General features: G+C 33.4%; 1 protein-coding gene across 1 annotated transcript; it reads right to left on the reverse strand.

The window, feature by feature from the left end:
• Window positions 1-7,966: 7,966 nt before the first annotated feature.
• On the reverse strand, window positions 7,967-15,639 carry LOC111991721 (coatomer subunit zeta-2). The gene is made up of 6 exons (XM_024023520.2): window positions 15,475-15,639; window positions 13,180-13,339; window positions 9,300-9,447; window positions 9,124-9,201; window positions 8,677-8,761; window positions 7,967-8,303 (listed from the first exon to the last, which is right to left on the reverse strand). Exons 1-6 carry the CDS (start codon window positions 15,481-15,483, stop codon window positions 8,244-8,246), a joined length of 540 nt encoding a protein of 179 aa, XP_023879288.1. The 5' UTR covers window positions 15,484-15,639; the 3' UTR covers window positions 7,967-8,243.
• Between the last annotated feature and the right edge of the window lie 1,004 nt (window positions 15,640-16,643).

Consider the following 16,643-nt stretch of genomic DNA (forward strand, 5'->3'; position numbering starts at 1 on the left):
GGTAATCTTACAATGATTCATTGGATCAAATGGTTGTCAATTAGCTGGTGAATTATATATATATTTATGTATATATCTTCAATGGGACTTAAAGGTGAGGCCTCCCATTCCATTTCCATGTGGATCAGCCAGCTGCAAGTCTAATCTAGAGAGAGGTGAGAAAAAACAAAAAACAAAAAAGCAAAAATAAGAAAAGCAACATTAAAATACAGCATTTGACTAAGTTTTTCCTTTGTTAAATTATCTAGTGAACATTATTTTTTATGTTTTTAATTCTGTTTGGCCAACTATCAAATTTGACATATTTTGTTATAACAATTAACAACACAATGGCACGTTACATGTAATTTTTTTTTTTTTTTGGGTGGGTGGGGAAATTCAATTAGTTTAGTTAGTGAAATATTTTATTTCTTACAAGAGATTTTAGATCAAATCTTACTAATACCCCCCCAAAAAAGATTTAAAAAAAAAAAAAGAAAAAGAAAAAGGTCTTGGTCTATAGCTTATAAATTTAATGATCATTCCATTGACCCTAAGCCAAAATTATTGATACATACATTGTTTTCATGTCATTTTCTCAATCATTCGGTTCTTGTTTTAAAAACCACGAAATGGAAACAAAAACCTATTTTCAGATAATATAGATATTGTCTAAAACAGTTTATTGTTTTTGGTTTACAAATAAACTAAAAACCATTGAAAACCACTCTATTTTCTTAATGTCCTCTAAAATTCTTTTTTTTTTTTTAAGTAAAAAATATGAAGACCAAATAAATTAATAATTATAATTAACCACCCTAAACTATTGAGATATTTGCAATATGCAACTTTTTTTTAATACATCAATAAAGAGGAATTGAACCCTAGATGTTTCATTTTGAATTATTAAGAGGTGCCAAGTAGTTGAAGTACAAGACTCCTGACTACAATATATAACCTAAACTTTAAAATTTTGTAATCAACATCATAGTTTAATGCTAATTTGCAATGTCTATTCAAACGTTTAAATTAGGGTAAAAATTAATAGTTTAGTAGACAGTTATCAACCCTAAACTATGAGAGCATTAGAAATAGGCACTTTAAACTATGAGAGTATTTGCAATGTATGTCCTAAACTATAAGAGCATTTTTAATATGCACAACTAATTTGAATGATTAGATATCACATATTATTCTCATATTATGTTGCTGATTATAAAATTTTGAAGTTTATGATACACATTATATATACATATTCATATAGTTAAGATGACTATCATTTATAAAAAAATAAATAAAATTGGAAATCATATTACGAATGTGAAAATATCAACCAAATTTCATTAATTAATGCATGACCACTATACATAAACGCGTTTAATTGAACATATATTGTGTACAACCAAGTGTTGGCCATTTGGAAGTTTCCTTTGAAATTAAAATGTTATTAGACTTTCTTTCCTTTCTCTTTTCTCCATTGCTCTATTTTTTATTTATTTAATTTTTCAGCTGTGAATGTGAAAACATGTTCAAGCATTGATTACTAATTTCAATTTGAATATGGCATTGCAGACAAGATTCTATATTTGAATTAATATTAGATTATATCATCGTGGACTGTTTCTCATTGTTTACCACGCACTTGAATAAACTCCATGGGTTCAAGGACTTTCTCAAGCCTTCAATTTGGAATTTATACATATATATTGGACAGTTTTTTATTAATTGATTATTATTTTTGGTCATATGAACATTGTCAATATCGAACCCACTCTTCTTCTTCTTTTTTTGGGTCAAGTACCTTTGGTCTAGGGCTTCTAGTAAGGTAAAAAAAATTATTATTTTTCTTTCATAATTGATTTTTTGAGATTCTTAAAAAAAAAAGAGGAAATTTTGAGGTAATCCCTGATCATATTTATATAACATATTATTAAGTTCACAAACTAGAATATCCCAAAGTAAATATATATAATATATAGCTGTTAGTTGCAAGTGTCCATCGACACCACGTTACAATCATAGTATTATATATCATCCATTAACATCATAGCAATAAACATGAATGTTTGAGCAGGTGTTAGCCAATTGTCAAATTTAGAATCCTTATTATAATTTGTGGTAGGTTCTGTTATTTTTTTCAGGTGGATCCACTCCATCAGGTATGCTTTAGTTGAACACTATTAGTTTTTGGAATAGCCCACACGTATGACTATGAGTGACATGTGGTTCACAAGTCACAACCACCATTTTCCTATTTTATTAAGTAAAAAGTATCATATCCATTACGATAATTCTTAGTTTATAAATTATAATGTACTATAAATTTACATTATAGACACAAAATGTATACAATTTTGTATACATTTGTAAAAAAATGTAAATATTTTATATTTTTTTGTATAAAAATATATATAATATTGTACAAATTTTATATGTCTACGATTCTATAATATAAACTTACATAACCCTACAAAATTCCTATTGATTTTGCTGTTAGTCTAAACGTATAAATGTATAATATATGATAGTTCTGAGGAATTTTGTTTTTCTTTCTTTTCACTTTTCCCAACCCTGGAATTGGATATCTGACCGGTTTTACACGTATGGATTGTGGAAATTCATGCAAAGTAGACTGCAATGATTTCATGTCTTGAACGGGACCAGAGGTTCCTGTTGAAAAGGAAAAGTCTATAAAAGAGAATGTAGTAGTACAGTTTTAACCTTTTGTTAATTTTATCCATCTATTTTTCTTTTTTTGTTGGTATAAGGTGAGGATTTTCAATTTTCATTCTTTCAAACTTATGGGATTTTTTTTTTAATCTGATTTGATTGAATTAAAAGAGTAAAAAATAAGTTTCTGTAACTTACTAATTAAGCAACCAAAAATAATGTTTCTAAAAAAAAAAAGTTACCAAAGATGAGAAAGTTTAAAGTATTGGCTCACTAGAGGAAAAGACATGTACATATTGGTGGGGAAGGCAGGCCTTGGCCTGGCAATTCTCGAAGCCATACCTATTTGTTATCGCAATTTTGTTATATTAATTTGCCCAAGACTTCCAAATGTAATAATTGTCCTTTTGAGGAGTATGACATATGTACCTTAACATAAATACTATCTATCTTCCTTTTTCTTTTTTTCTTTTGTCCACTTCAACCATTAAAAAAGAAAAAAAAATCGTTTTTTGGAATGGAACATTATTACATATATTGTCTTTAAAATCAAAATTTACCATTGTACAATTTATTATAGTTAATTGAGTAAAATACTATTTAGGTCCCTAAACTTTATCCAAACTTTTTTTTTATCTTTAAATTTTAAATAATTATTTATTCATTCTCCTTAAACTTTATAATTTTTTTTAATAGTTTAGAGACAAAAATAGGATTGAAAAAGAAATATATTTTTTTTCAATAGTTTAGGGATAAAAAAAAAAAACTTTTGGTAAAGTTTATGAACATAAAGTAAGACATTTTCAATAGTTTAAGAATTAAAAATAGACTTTCCAATAATTTAAGGATGAAAAAATAAATTTTTAAAGTTTATAGATGAAAAACAAATTTTTAGAATGTAAAGTTATTATTTATCCAAATTTTTTTTTTATCTTTAAATTAAAAAAAAATTTATTTATTCATTATCCTTAAACTTTATAAACTTTTTTTTAATAGTTGTAGGGACTGGATTTGAGCACTTCTTCTACTGGACAAGTGGACTCAGACCCAACTAGCCCAATACAATGAATTTGTAGAGAATGAGTTTAAGAACTAGGCCTTAGTGAGGATTGCAACAACTAAACATAGTAGTGAGTGGGTGGAATGACAAGAACATGGGATGAAGTATGAAATTTTGCTCTTTGGCACTCTCTTGAGGAACGTGTAACCCTTATTATTTCTTCAGTGCTTGACTACAAAGGTTGGGAAAGTTCTACCAATTGCCATTTTATTTTTTTACTTCCTCCTATTTTCTGAAAGATTTCTTACATTATATATCCCCTTTTAGTTGATCTTAACCTTACATTTGTTGACTAGGCAGGTCACTACTTGAGTGCCTGTCCCATCAGCTGCCTTCCCATTTTTTCTGTGGGTTGCAACAACCAAAGCTGCACTGTTTAGGAGTCATTTCCTTATTAATGCGGTCAGAACGTTAGTTGTGGATATTTAATGTGGAGGTGACAGTTTATCCTAGAATTGTTCCTCCACCATGCTTCCATGGCTGACACATTGTACTTGTTCTTTCTCTTGGGATGCTCTGGGAGGCTACCTTTGATGGCCCGTTGCTTCCTCCTCCCATGGTCTTGGTTAGCCGAGGATAGGATTGTCGTCAGCAATGTTCTTGGGCAATTTGAACTTTCTCACTTCGTCCTTGGACGTTTCTTCTTCCTCAGCATGGGCCTTGGGCTTGGTATAAAGTGGGCCGGGGTTGCCAAATTCTTTGACCCCGCAATAGTTTAGAGACAAAAATAGGAATGAAAAAATAACTTTTTTTAATAGTTTAGGGATGGGAAATTTTTTTTTTGGTAAAGTTTATAAACATAAAGTAAAACATTTTCAATAGTTTAAGGATTAAAAATAAACTTTTCAATAATTTGAGGATTAAAAGTTTTTTTTATTTTTTTTTATTTTTAAGTTTAGAGATGAAAAACAAATCTCATACTATATATAAAAGTAGAAACATTTTCCTGCAATTAAGCTTGTGTTGCCACGCAAGGAAAAAAAGCCCACTTTAAAATCTGTCAAGTTTACCACTAAAAAACTAATAATTAGAACATTCGCAATGAGTCTAGCAAATGTCATATGTTAGCATCAGAATCCCAAAACCCCCTATTACTCGGTCTTCCAATTGTTAAAAAAATTGCAATACTGCTACAGTACAGTCTTATATGTATGACGACACTGTAGCAGGCTTGTATAATTTTTTTATTACTTTATTCTCTCTCCCTCTTTCACTTTCTTTTCTTCTCCCACTTTGTCTCTCTCCTTGTCATCACTTTGTCCTCACTCCCGCTCTCACATCTCTCTCGTTTTAGTAAAGTTTAAATATTAAAATAATATTTTACTCTTATTAATTTGAACATAAATTGTGAATTAATTCAGTTAACTCAACTAGTAAAGTCTATAATGGTTGAATAAGAGATCTAGGATTCAATCTCTACCTATACCCAAAAATCGATTGGTGTCTTAGTTTGATGATAAAGAGTTATCATCAAAAGCGGACATCATAAGATGAAACTCTCTTGAAAAAAAAATTGAACACAAATATAAAAAATGATTTTTTTTTTTTTGAATATAAAAAAAAAGTTTTTATATTCTTTTTTTTATAAATATAGTAGATACGATAATTCTTTTATAAAATTGTGCCTATATATATTGACAATTTCAAAGTGGAAAATAGGTTGGAACATGGTAATGGACCGCATTGAATAACAAATAAATAAAATAGGAGGAAGTAGTAAAGTACACGAATAATGAAGTATGAAGTACGAACTGTGTGGTTCATTTGAAAACTATTTCCTTTCACGTGGCATTGTATTTGGTCTAAAACTTGAAAAAAAGAAAAGAAATATATATATATATATATAAATTTTCTTTCCTGGAAGTTCAGGTAACACGCAAAGGTAACATGCAACAAAGAAGGGTCCTACGTATAGTTTCAAGTCAAACATGAAAACGGTACCTGATTAGTGAGTCCTTCTTGCCCTCTTGGCCTCTTCCACGCATGATGGTCAAGTCTCAGAAGCTCACACGTTTGCGTGTTAAGTTTGCCAGAGCTACATGAAGAAAATTGAGCTGTTCTAAAATCACATATTATTTCAAAAAAAAAAATTTGCGGCAATTTTGACATGTTAAATTGAGGACGGTTAATCATTATTTATATATGAATATACTATTTTTTTTTTCTACGTAATATGCCACATTATAATTATGATAAAAAATTATAAAAGTTTTTGTCGGCCTAGATTCTTTGCAAGAAAATCTTGGAAAGATTTTTTATTAATTAATAAAATTGGCTTGTACTTTGGTAGCTATCTTGGCGGGTTGGTTTTTTCCACAAGTACGACATCGTTTCTGACGCCATCTAGAACAAGAAGAGGATGAGTATGTGAAATTTGGGACCATTCGTTACTAGATAGTAATGCAAGTCATGGCAAAAATGATGTGACTGATAGTGGGGAAAGAATATCAAAGTCTTGGCCTTTCTAAAAAATATATATATATATATATATATCAAAGTCTTGGTCTTCCTCTTTTTCTTGTTCCCTTTCTTTTTACTTTTCTAGTTTTTATGAGTTGTATTATTGTTCTGGTTTGGGTATTCTTCACTCTTTGTTTTTTTTTTCGTGGGTCATAAATAGACTCCTCCTCAAAATTTGAATTGGTGGTAAAACCCTTTGATTTTTAGAATTCAAAGACATAATATATATATATATATATTATATATTTCTTTTTCAAAAAAAAAAAAATATATATATATATATATATTTCTTTTAGGAAGTAGTGGCTATTCCGATATTACCATTATTGGGAATGATGTTGGAGAGAGATTATTTTAAACTTTCCATCCCTCTTTTCTTGCTCACTTCCTTTATATTCCAATTTTAAATAATATTTACTTCTGAATTCTGATCATGTTTTTGTTTTCATTAGGTACTCGTCATTCTTTCTTCTTTTGGGCATAAATGGACTCTTCTTCAATATTGGAATTAAAAAAAAGAAAAAGAAGTGGAGTTTAAAAAAAAAAAAAAAAACCTTGGTTTTAGAATTCCCACCAACATGGTTTAAAAAATTGTCTTTAAGGAAGTGGGGCATTCTTAATATTGTAATTTTAAAGTTAAAAAGAAGTGGCGCAAATCCCTTGATTTAGATTTCACACCAACATGGTTTAAAAAATGTTTTAAAGGAAGTGGGGCTATGAACTACGGATGATATGCTACCATGGGAATGATGTGGCAGGAAGAATATTATCAAGGATTCTCTCACATCTACTTTTTCATCCATTGTTTTACATTTGTTGTTTGTGGACATTTCATTTTCACTTTTTAAAATGTATATATTAACGTATGAATTATGGATATCGTGTAAAACAGTGAAAGTTAAATAAGTGTATTTTTATATTATTAAACTTCTTGTATCCTCTTTTTCTTGCTCTTTTCCTTTTTATTTATTTAATATTAGTATTTCTCTTGCCAAGAAATGAACTCTTTCTTGTAATAGGAATTTCAAATAGAAGTGGGGGCAACACCTTTCGATTTTAGAATTTCGAACCTAACATGGTTTAAAAAAATGTCTTGTAACAAGTGCGGTCTATTCCCTTGGTTTCATTCTTCAAATCCACAAGGTTTGAACATGTGTTAATTTGCATATTTATTATCTTTGATATTTGATTTTCTTAACTATCAAATTTAGGGATGGCACCAGGTGGGATCGAATTGGATTACAAACATCTTGTCACCACCTCGTCTTCTCTTCAAGGTTGAGACAATTGTGCAAGATGAACATTAGAGTAAGTCAGATCAAGACAGGATGGAGTCATTTTGCCATTGCTTGATGAGGCACTGACACCGAAGATAGTAAAAGATGAGAGAGAAGGGAAAAGCATAACATGGAGAGTATTGAGAGAGGGATATGAAAGATGGTAATATAATATGAATTATATATATACATACACACACGAGATGGAGTGCGGGCGGAGACCAGGTCCGCGGGGGCAACTGGGCAGGTTGGATTATTCATCAACTAAATTATTATTTATTAGACTGGGATATTTTACCAATCTGTATTGATGATTCATTCAAAACAGGTCCTAGTGGGCTGAGTTTTTATTTTATTTGTTAATAAATAAATTAAACAGCCAGCCAAAATCATAAATAGTGTTTAGGATAAGATTGTCATGATTAGATGGCTACGGATTGCACAGTGTACGTTATTTCAGTATCAACAGGTTCTCAGAAAATAACAGGAGAAAAAACAGATGAGGGTCCCCGTAGGGCAATTTAACAACTAAATCATTATCATTAGGCCAAGAAATGCAAGTGCAGGAGCCCACAGGCAAATAACAACATTTTCCATACGCTACTGATTATTGAGAGAGAGAGAGAGAGATTGAATAAAAAGAGACAATAAAGAAGAAGCCAAATGGCATTATGTTTCATCATCCCATGTGCTAAATGGAGAGAGAAATGAATAACTACTTACGCTACTCACACATGAAAAAGGATTTTAATCAACCAAAAGAATGCAATCTCATATTCTCTGTGTGCACACATAACTCATTTGAGAAGGGTTCTTGTCAAATGTTCACGTGCTGTAGCCCATGCCTGAGTTATAGTCTGCAATTTTAGTCAAGAAAGATAAAGGATTAAATACAAAACCAAAGAAGAGAGCTGTAATTAATTACTTTTTTTAACGAGTAATACAATTTTATTGATGAAAGGGAAGCTCAAATGGGAGAGCAAAAGGAGGGAGTCATTAAAGGCGGGTTAGTTAACAGTAGTTCAAACAAATGACAAATAGAGTCCAAAAAGTGTTGGGAGTTAGTGTTAGTGGGTTAGTGATGCATGCATACTTCATATAAAATGTGAAATTTGTGGATCATAACATCCATTACAATATCTTATATTTTATATAAGTGGATAAGTTAAGATTAAGATATGCGAATAATAGTAAGGGAGGAACCAACAAAAAGAGAGAAAGTTGCATTACTTGCTCAGACAACGGTGCGTCAGCATCCATGCTGTGGGTCGCCACTTTCCCTGCAATGATACTTGAGTCCGTTTCAAGTATCATGCTGCAAAATAGATATATGTTCTTAATAAAAAATACATTCCTTGACCATAAAAGTACTGCAGTAAACTAGATGACACTTATTGATGCTTCATGGGAAAAGAAAAAAAAAAAAAATCCTCCAATAGAGAAGGAAGCATGGAGGTGGGTGAAGTGGATTCCACTGACAGTATGAAGATTCATTATTGGAAGATTGATAGTTCTCTATTGTAGAACAAAATTCTTTTCCTTTATGTTTTTCTTATCCATTATGATCTATCAAACTGATCCCACATACATTATTGGTAGTGTGGAAAAAGGAACATAGAAATATTTGATAAAGTGCAAATATGCAGGGTATGTGAATTTAAGAAACATGTTACATACCCTCCATCAACAATCTCATCAAGGCATAAAAGAATGAGATCCAAGTTTTCGAGTGCCTCCCTTTTATCAACAGTGTTCCTACAGCAAGTGAAATAGAAGGCATAAAACAGAAGCACAAACTAATAAATCTCTTTATCAAAAATCAAGAAACAAAGGTTAATTATGACAAACAATACCTCAAGAGAAGGGCAACTGCATCAAAGAATCCCTGAAGAACTGTAGCTAAGATGAGTTCGTTTTCATCATCACCTCCAGTCACAAAGAAGTGCAGGTCCTGGACGAACTTGTAGATAACAATGTTGTTCTCAAACATAGCTATCTCAGCTGCAGACAGTAATACAGCAATATATCAATAATTCAAGTCTCAGGCTGTGTACCATATTTACCAGGCTTCATCAACCTTTATAAAGGGTCCTATCACCTATGGAAATACTAATATTTTTTGTTTGTGTCGAGTCCCACCTAAAAAATTTCCTGGTCAAGTAGAATAAATAAAAGATGCGATAGAGTGGCTATTTAAACTAAAGCCCATGCTTGTCTCTTTTAGCTTAACGTTCACAAGAATATGCATTTGTGGCTTCAAGCCATGGGGCTAAAATATGCAGATATGTAATCATTGCTTTACCAATCCTTTTGACACCAGTAAGAAGATGCTTATATAGCTGATCTCAAAGCCAGGAAAAATTAGAACTATATACCAAAACCTGTATTATACTTTTTAAGTGGTGGTTGATGGTTTTGGCTAACGGTTGTTAGCACACAAATAGCATAGAGAAAATAATGCAAGAAATACACTAAGGCTAACTTTTACCTAAAAAAAAAAAATCTAAGGCTAACTGTTGTTATTACACAACTATACAGAATGTAGCGCAAGCAATACACTCCAATGCCCTTGGAAATTGGAGGTGTTCAAGGATAGAAAACTGCTGATCAGTAATTTAGCCAAGGTCATTTAACAAGAAAGTGATTGACTGACATCTTGCAAATGCTTCAAGAGAAAATCTATGCATAAAGATTAATGATGTTACCCATTTTCCCAGTTTCAAAAAAATAATACATGATTGACCATATGGCTATGTCCCCTGTAGTCTGTAGAGCACACAAACTTGACTAATTGTATAATGCTATGGTTTCAAATTCTACAGTCTATATTGAAATTCAAGGCACCAATACAAAATCTTGAGCTTAAAGAGTGACACAGGTTTTGTTTGAAAAAGTATAGATTGCATCAGTCAAGAACTGAACTTGTTAGAGGGATCAATATGAGGAAAATGCTCATACACCCCCTGAACTTTGAAGTAGTGGCCAAGACATTCCCTGAACTTTTTTGTTAGCCAATTTACTCCATAAACTTTACATACCTGCCAAATCAGTACCTCTGTTAGTCTACTATTAAAAAAACTAACAGAATAGTCATGTGAGACACACATGAGCTTTAAAAAACAAACTCAAACCCCTTAATTTGAAACCTGGTGGATTGATGCAAAGACGGAACATTTCAAGAACCCATTGACACTCTTACCAACTTGAAGGGGCTTCGAATACCCACATAAATCCAACAACACACAGAAAACATCATAATCAGCACAAACACCTTGACCCATATACTCCACAACTTTTTTTTTTTTAATTTTTTTTAATTTTTAATTTTTTTGGCATAACAGTGGAAATTTTATTGATTAAACAAAACATACAAGATAAATCAGAGTTCACACTTACAACAGCACACTTAAACCAGAGTAACCAGACACTAACTACAACACACTGGACTACACATCGACTATTACAAAAAATAAAAATAAAAAAATAAAAAAACAGATAAGTTTTTAACCACACCAAACTAACATTACCAAAAAAAAAAAAAAAAACTGGGAAAATAGGCCACAATTTCACCCAGGCCAGTTGTCAGCCCAAGCGGAAAAACAACTCCTCCAGCCACACTGAATGAAACCACTCAACACACAGGCAAAACCACTCCACAACTTGTTCAACCTTGGCCTCCTCACACAAACCCATCAAATCAACATTTGGTGGGTCACCGCATAATGGGTCACTCTCATTTTCATTGTTAAGCTAATTACTGTTCATCTTTTGCACATTGGAGTGGTTCTTCTTCCTGTTACTCTGTGACTGAAGAAGGTTTAGGGTGGGATTTGTACTAAGTGTTGGTGCTTTGGCGGTGAGAGATGCCGCTACCGTGGCAGCAATAGGCCTTTGAGTTGTGGGTATTGGTAGTGCATGCGTAGGTGCATAGGGGTTAGGATGACGTGGGGTTGAGAGAGTTGAGCTGAAAGTTGTGGTGCTATTTGAGGTCCCAAGTGGGAAGCGATAATGGAGTTTCTTGAGCCCTGAACAGATATTAGAAAAGCCATCCTCTATCCAGTCAGACCTTGCTTCTCTTCTTTGTTCTTTCCATTAATCCATTGAGTTTGTATTTTTAAAGCTCATGTGTGTCTCACGTGACTATTCCATTAGTTTTGACAGTATACTAGGTGGAGATACTGATTTGGCAGGTATGTAAAGTTTACGGAGAAAATTGGCCAATAAAAAAGTTTAGGGGGGTGGGAAAAGGTTTGCTTACCGCGTGGGGTTCATCAATTGAGTGTTTCAAATATGCTTTGGTGGCGTGGGAAAAGGTTTGCTTACCGTGTGAGTTGGGTGGTTTGGGAATTCAGAATTTGGTGACTTTTAATCAAGCCCTATTAGGGAAATGACTATGGAGGTATGGCCATGAAACCACTCATCTATGGCGGAGGGTCATAGCCATGAAATATGGGGAGGAAAAAGGAGGTTGGTGCACTAGAGTTTGTAGAAGGGCTCATGGTTGTGGTTTATGGCGGAGTATTAGTGAAGGGTAGGAAAGTTTTGCTAAGCATTTGTCTTATGTGGTGGGGTCTTAATGGAAGTGGGAAGTTTGATATTTGGTCTTTTTATGATAAGATTCGAAATGCAGCTCCCTCTACTTTCCCTTGGAAGGGCATTTGGAAAGTTCAGGTTCCTAAAAGGGTGGCATTCTTTATGTGGACAACAGCTCATGGTCAAATTCTAACTTTGGATAATCTTATGCTTCGTGGTTGCCCTTTGGCGAATCATTGTTGTATGTGCTGTTGTAATGCAGAATCTGTGAATCATCTGTTACTTTTTTGCCCAATAGCTCATTCTTTGTGGACATATATGCTTCGGTTGTTTGGGATCGATTGAGTCATGCCAGGTTCAATTGTGAACTTATTTTTTTGTTGGTATCATTGGCTTGGGAAGCATAGTTCTGATATTTGGAATTTAGTTCTAGGCTGTGTAATGTGGACTATTTGGACTGAATGGAATCGGCGGTCTTTTGAGGATGAGGGGAAAACTGTGGTTCAGTTATTAGATTTATGCCAACAGACCCTCTTTGATTGGTCTCGGTGTTGGGGTCTCTCGGATTGTTCTACCCTTATGGATTTTCTTTCGTTTATTAGAATAGCTTGGAGGCTGCTTGTATCTTTTTGTTCCTTATTTTTCTTTGTTCACTACCGTGAAACCTTTTGTATTTTTCTTGCTATTCTTTTATTAATATTAATTTCTTCTTACTTATCCAAAAAAAAAAAAAAGTTTAGGGGGGTGTCTTGGTCACTACCTCAAAGTTCAGGGGGTGTATGGGCATTTTTCCCAATCAATATAGCATGGAGCACATGAATTTACATGCATAGAATTGCAAACCATGCACACAGGTTCTAGTTATCCACTGATGTAACACACCATTTTCTGAAATACATGAGAGGAGGCTTTCTGATTTTATTTTTTATTAATTTTTGATAAGTAAAATGTTTTAGTCAAAGAAAGAAAAGCTCAGAATGGCAGGCATCAAGGGGAAGCTTTTTGAATTGGTTTAAATATTAAAACTGCATTCTAATTTAGCAGAAGAAAATAGTTTTTAATGCAATAGAATAGCAAACAACTAGCTGAGAAGGCAAAAAATAGATGAGAAAGTTTGCATACCTATATATATAATTAATTGGCTGATAAAATTTGGACAAGAACAACTGTACTATTTAAAGTTGAGCTATCACAGCATACCTTCTACCCGAGCATTGGACTTCAGAGTCTTGGTAAAAACAGATTTTTCAAAAGCTAACTTTGCACTATTTGTTGGCCAATCATCTGAGTAATATTTGACTGCTACACGCTTCCCTTCAGAGTCTAGAAGAAGAATGTTCTTCACCGTAGGGCATGATTCCTATTTAAAACAAAAATAACTGGATTAATAGAATAAAAAATCCCTTAATACTAAAAAAGACATGTTGAAAACGTAACAATTAAAACATGCAGAACATATCTTTTTTTTTTGCTAGGTCAATATGTGTTTGTGTGTTGGGGGGGGGGGGGGGGGGGTGGGGGGGGGTGGGACAAGTTCAAGCCATAGACACATCTAAATTTTTCAACCAAAAAAAAAGAATTAGATTGCATGTTACTAGCACAACCAAGACTCAAGTCTGCACGATTAATACTTTAAGATCACTCTGATGAACCTTTACAACCTTTTTCCATTGATAAGTTACACATCTAATGGCTTTTGAACCCACAGCCTCACCCTCCATCCATTCTTCTAGGAGGAGGGAGTTCTCTTTGAGCTAGAACTCATTAGCAGTTCACTTTCATGAACAAATATATGACTAAGACTACTGTATCATTGGCTCTGTTTCCAACATTATCACTCTATTGATTTATGTCAATTTCTTGTAAGGCTACGCACAACTAGCCATGTAGGCACCTCAATGCTATTGCTTACGCCATATAATCTCACACAACCAAGTCACCCTCCATAATCCCCTCAAATTATAGAGGTTCTATAACTGTACCAAGCTGGGGATTCGCATATTGCTGCATGCAATTCTTTGTGCATTACTGCACTTAAGGCAGCCAATCTGATTCTAGCCATTCCAATACTCTACTACTAATCAGAATAGATTGCACAGTTTGGACCTAAATCAACCGCCCATCATTTCCGAAACCAATCCCAAATCCTCCTAACAAGTCTCACGAGATACTACATTAATCAAATCCTAAAATGGCTAGCATTTCATGGCCACATAAATTGATCTCTTGGTTGAGTTTTAGGTAACATAGTCAAATACACCTCACATGGCCAGTGTGATCCTCCTCCATTTAGTAACTACTGCTATTGAACATAGATCACACATTGGGACCACCATTTAATTAGTACTACTAATGAACATAGATCACACATTGGGACTTAAATCAACAGCCCATCATTTGCAAAACTAAACCTAAAATCTAATAGGAAGTCCAGAAAATCCTACATTAATCAAAGCCCAAAATGGCCAACATTTCATAGCCCCATAAGCTTAACTCTTTGGTTGAGTTTACGTCGCAAACATTGTCGAATATCCCTAACACAGCCAATGTGATTCCCATCATTTAAATACTACAACTATTCAACATAGATCACACAATTTGGAGTTAAAACAACCCCCATCATGTCTAAAACCAATTCCAAAGTCTCCTACCAACTGCCACAAAGTCCTACACTGATCAAAAGTTCAAAACCCCAAACTGGATAACGTTTCATAGTTAAATAAGCCTAACACAGCCAATCTGATCCCCACCATGTAATTACTACCACTAATCACACAGATCACAGATTTTAGAGCTCAACCAACCACCCAGAATTTCCAAAACCAATCCTAAACTCTCCTAATAGCTGCCACGACATCCTACATTGAGCAAAACCCCAAAACTGGCTATAATTTCATAGTCAAATAAGCATAACACAGCCAATCTGATCAACCACCCCTCACCATGTCATTACCACCACTAAGCCACACAGATCACACCCTTTTGCATCCAAATAAAGCACCCATCAAACCCAAAACCAATCCCAAGCTCTCCAGACCACCACCACTAGATCCTACATTAACATTACATTGAGCTCCAAAATGAAGTCTTGGTTCAGTATTAACAACAAACACCTTATAAACAAACATTCAACAACAACAACATCAAATACACACTCTTTTCCCATTATGATCACTAAAATGTAAATAAATTCACACATTGCACAGATCTGAACCAAAAATTTCAAATTGACCGAAACTTTAGATCCAAAACTAATAACACAAAAAAAGGGGGGAATTTTTATTATGTTAAACTAATGGAACATTTAGAATTTGGTTGATTTCTTCGGATCTATCATACCGAACAACCATAGAAATCATAAAATTTTCTCAGCGACCAAACAAGCAGAGATTAACAATAGTCCTAGTTGTATTACTTTGTAGATTCGGAATTTGAGAGTTGAATAAACATTTCGTTGTGTGCAATTGTAAGAGAAATAGAGAGAGAGAGACTTACGCGAGCCATTGATAAAATATTCACAAGAGAGAGAGAGAGAGAGATATGTTGCAGATTACAGAAGCGTATGCTTTTTGAGTAGTTTCTGGTAACGAGCTTTATGGCGGTGGTGATGGTGTTTTTATTTTGTTTTGTTTTTTGTTTTTTGTTTTTTTTTTTTTGGTGAGAATGCTAAGTATTTTAAATCAACACGAGAGAGGGGAGATATTTGAAGTTTATCAAAAGATGTAATTCTATTAAATTTTTAAGGCCAAAATGCAAAATTCACCTTCTAAGTTTCATCATTTTTTATTTCAGTCCTCTAAGTTTGCATTTTGTCATTTCAATCTTTTAAGTTTCACTCATTCTCAATTAAGTCCTCTGTTAAGACTCTGTCAATTGTTGCCGTTAACTTATTTAAAAAAAAAAAAAAAAAAAAACACCAGAACGTCACTCTCTACTTCTGAAGAACACAAGATTGAAACCCCACCCACCAAAGTATTAGGGAAATAAAGAGAGCTAGCAGTAATAGAGGAAGGCAAGGCAGACAGTAGACATGAATGGAATCTTTGCAATTTAAAAATGTGAAAGAAGGAATTAGATGGGTCGCCAAGCCTTCGCCAAGCTGATTGGCTCAATCTTAGAGCTTCTTCTTCTTCTTCTTCATGGACTCAGACTCAGCAATATGCCGCCGCGGCTATGCATCCTTCGCCGGTAGTTTTGGTGGACAAGAACACTCGCGTCATCTGCCAAGGCATCAAAGGAAAGAATGACACCTTCCACACCAAACAAGCCATCGAATGATTCCAGGGATTTGCAATGTCAATTCTTTCTTTTCCAAAATTTATTTATTTTAAATTTTGCCTTTCCTTTCATGACAGATCCATCATTTTATTTTATGAGTAAACATAATGATGATTTCATCATGGTGGGGTTTCAATTTTGAGTTCTTCGGATGTGGGGGAGCAACCTTGTTTGAGGTATTTTTCTGGTTCTTTTCAATTAAGATTAAAATAAATAAATAAATAAATATTAAATAAGTTAACGGCAGCAATTGACAGAGTTTTAACAGAAGACTTAATCGAGAATGAGTGAAACTTAAAAGACTGAAATGACAAAATACAAACTTAGAGGACTGAAATGAAAAATGATGAAACTTAGAGGGTGAGTTTTGCATTTTGGCCAATTTT

The sequence above is a fragment of the Quercus suber genome, unplaced genomic scaffold, assembly GCF_002906115.3.
Source record: "Quercus suber isolate HL8 unplaced genomic scaffold, Cork oak 2.0 scaffold_9, whole genome shotgun sequence".
Lineage (NCBI taxonomy): Eukaryota > Viridiplantae > Streptophyta > Magnoliopsida > Fagales > Fagaceae > Quercus > Quercus suber.

What these genes read in the sequence shown, in the direction of transcription:
- LOC111991721 (XM_024023520.2), bottom strand. An exon ending in GTCCAATGCTCGGGTAGAAG is followed by an intron (nt 9,448 to 13,179) that starts GTATGCTGTGAT and finishes TACTGTCTGCAG; the next exon opens with CTGAGATAGCTATGTTTGAG. An exon ending in ACGCACCGTTGTCTGAGCAA is followed by an intron (nt 8,304 to 8,676) that starts GTAATGCAACTT and finishes CTAAAATTGCAG; the next exon opens with ACTATAACTCAGGCATGGGC.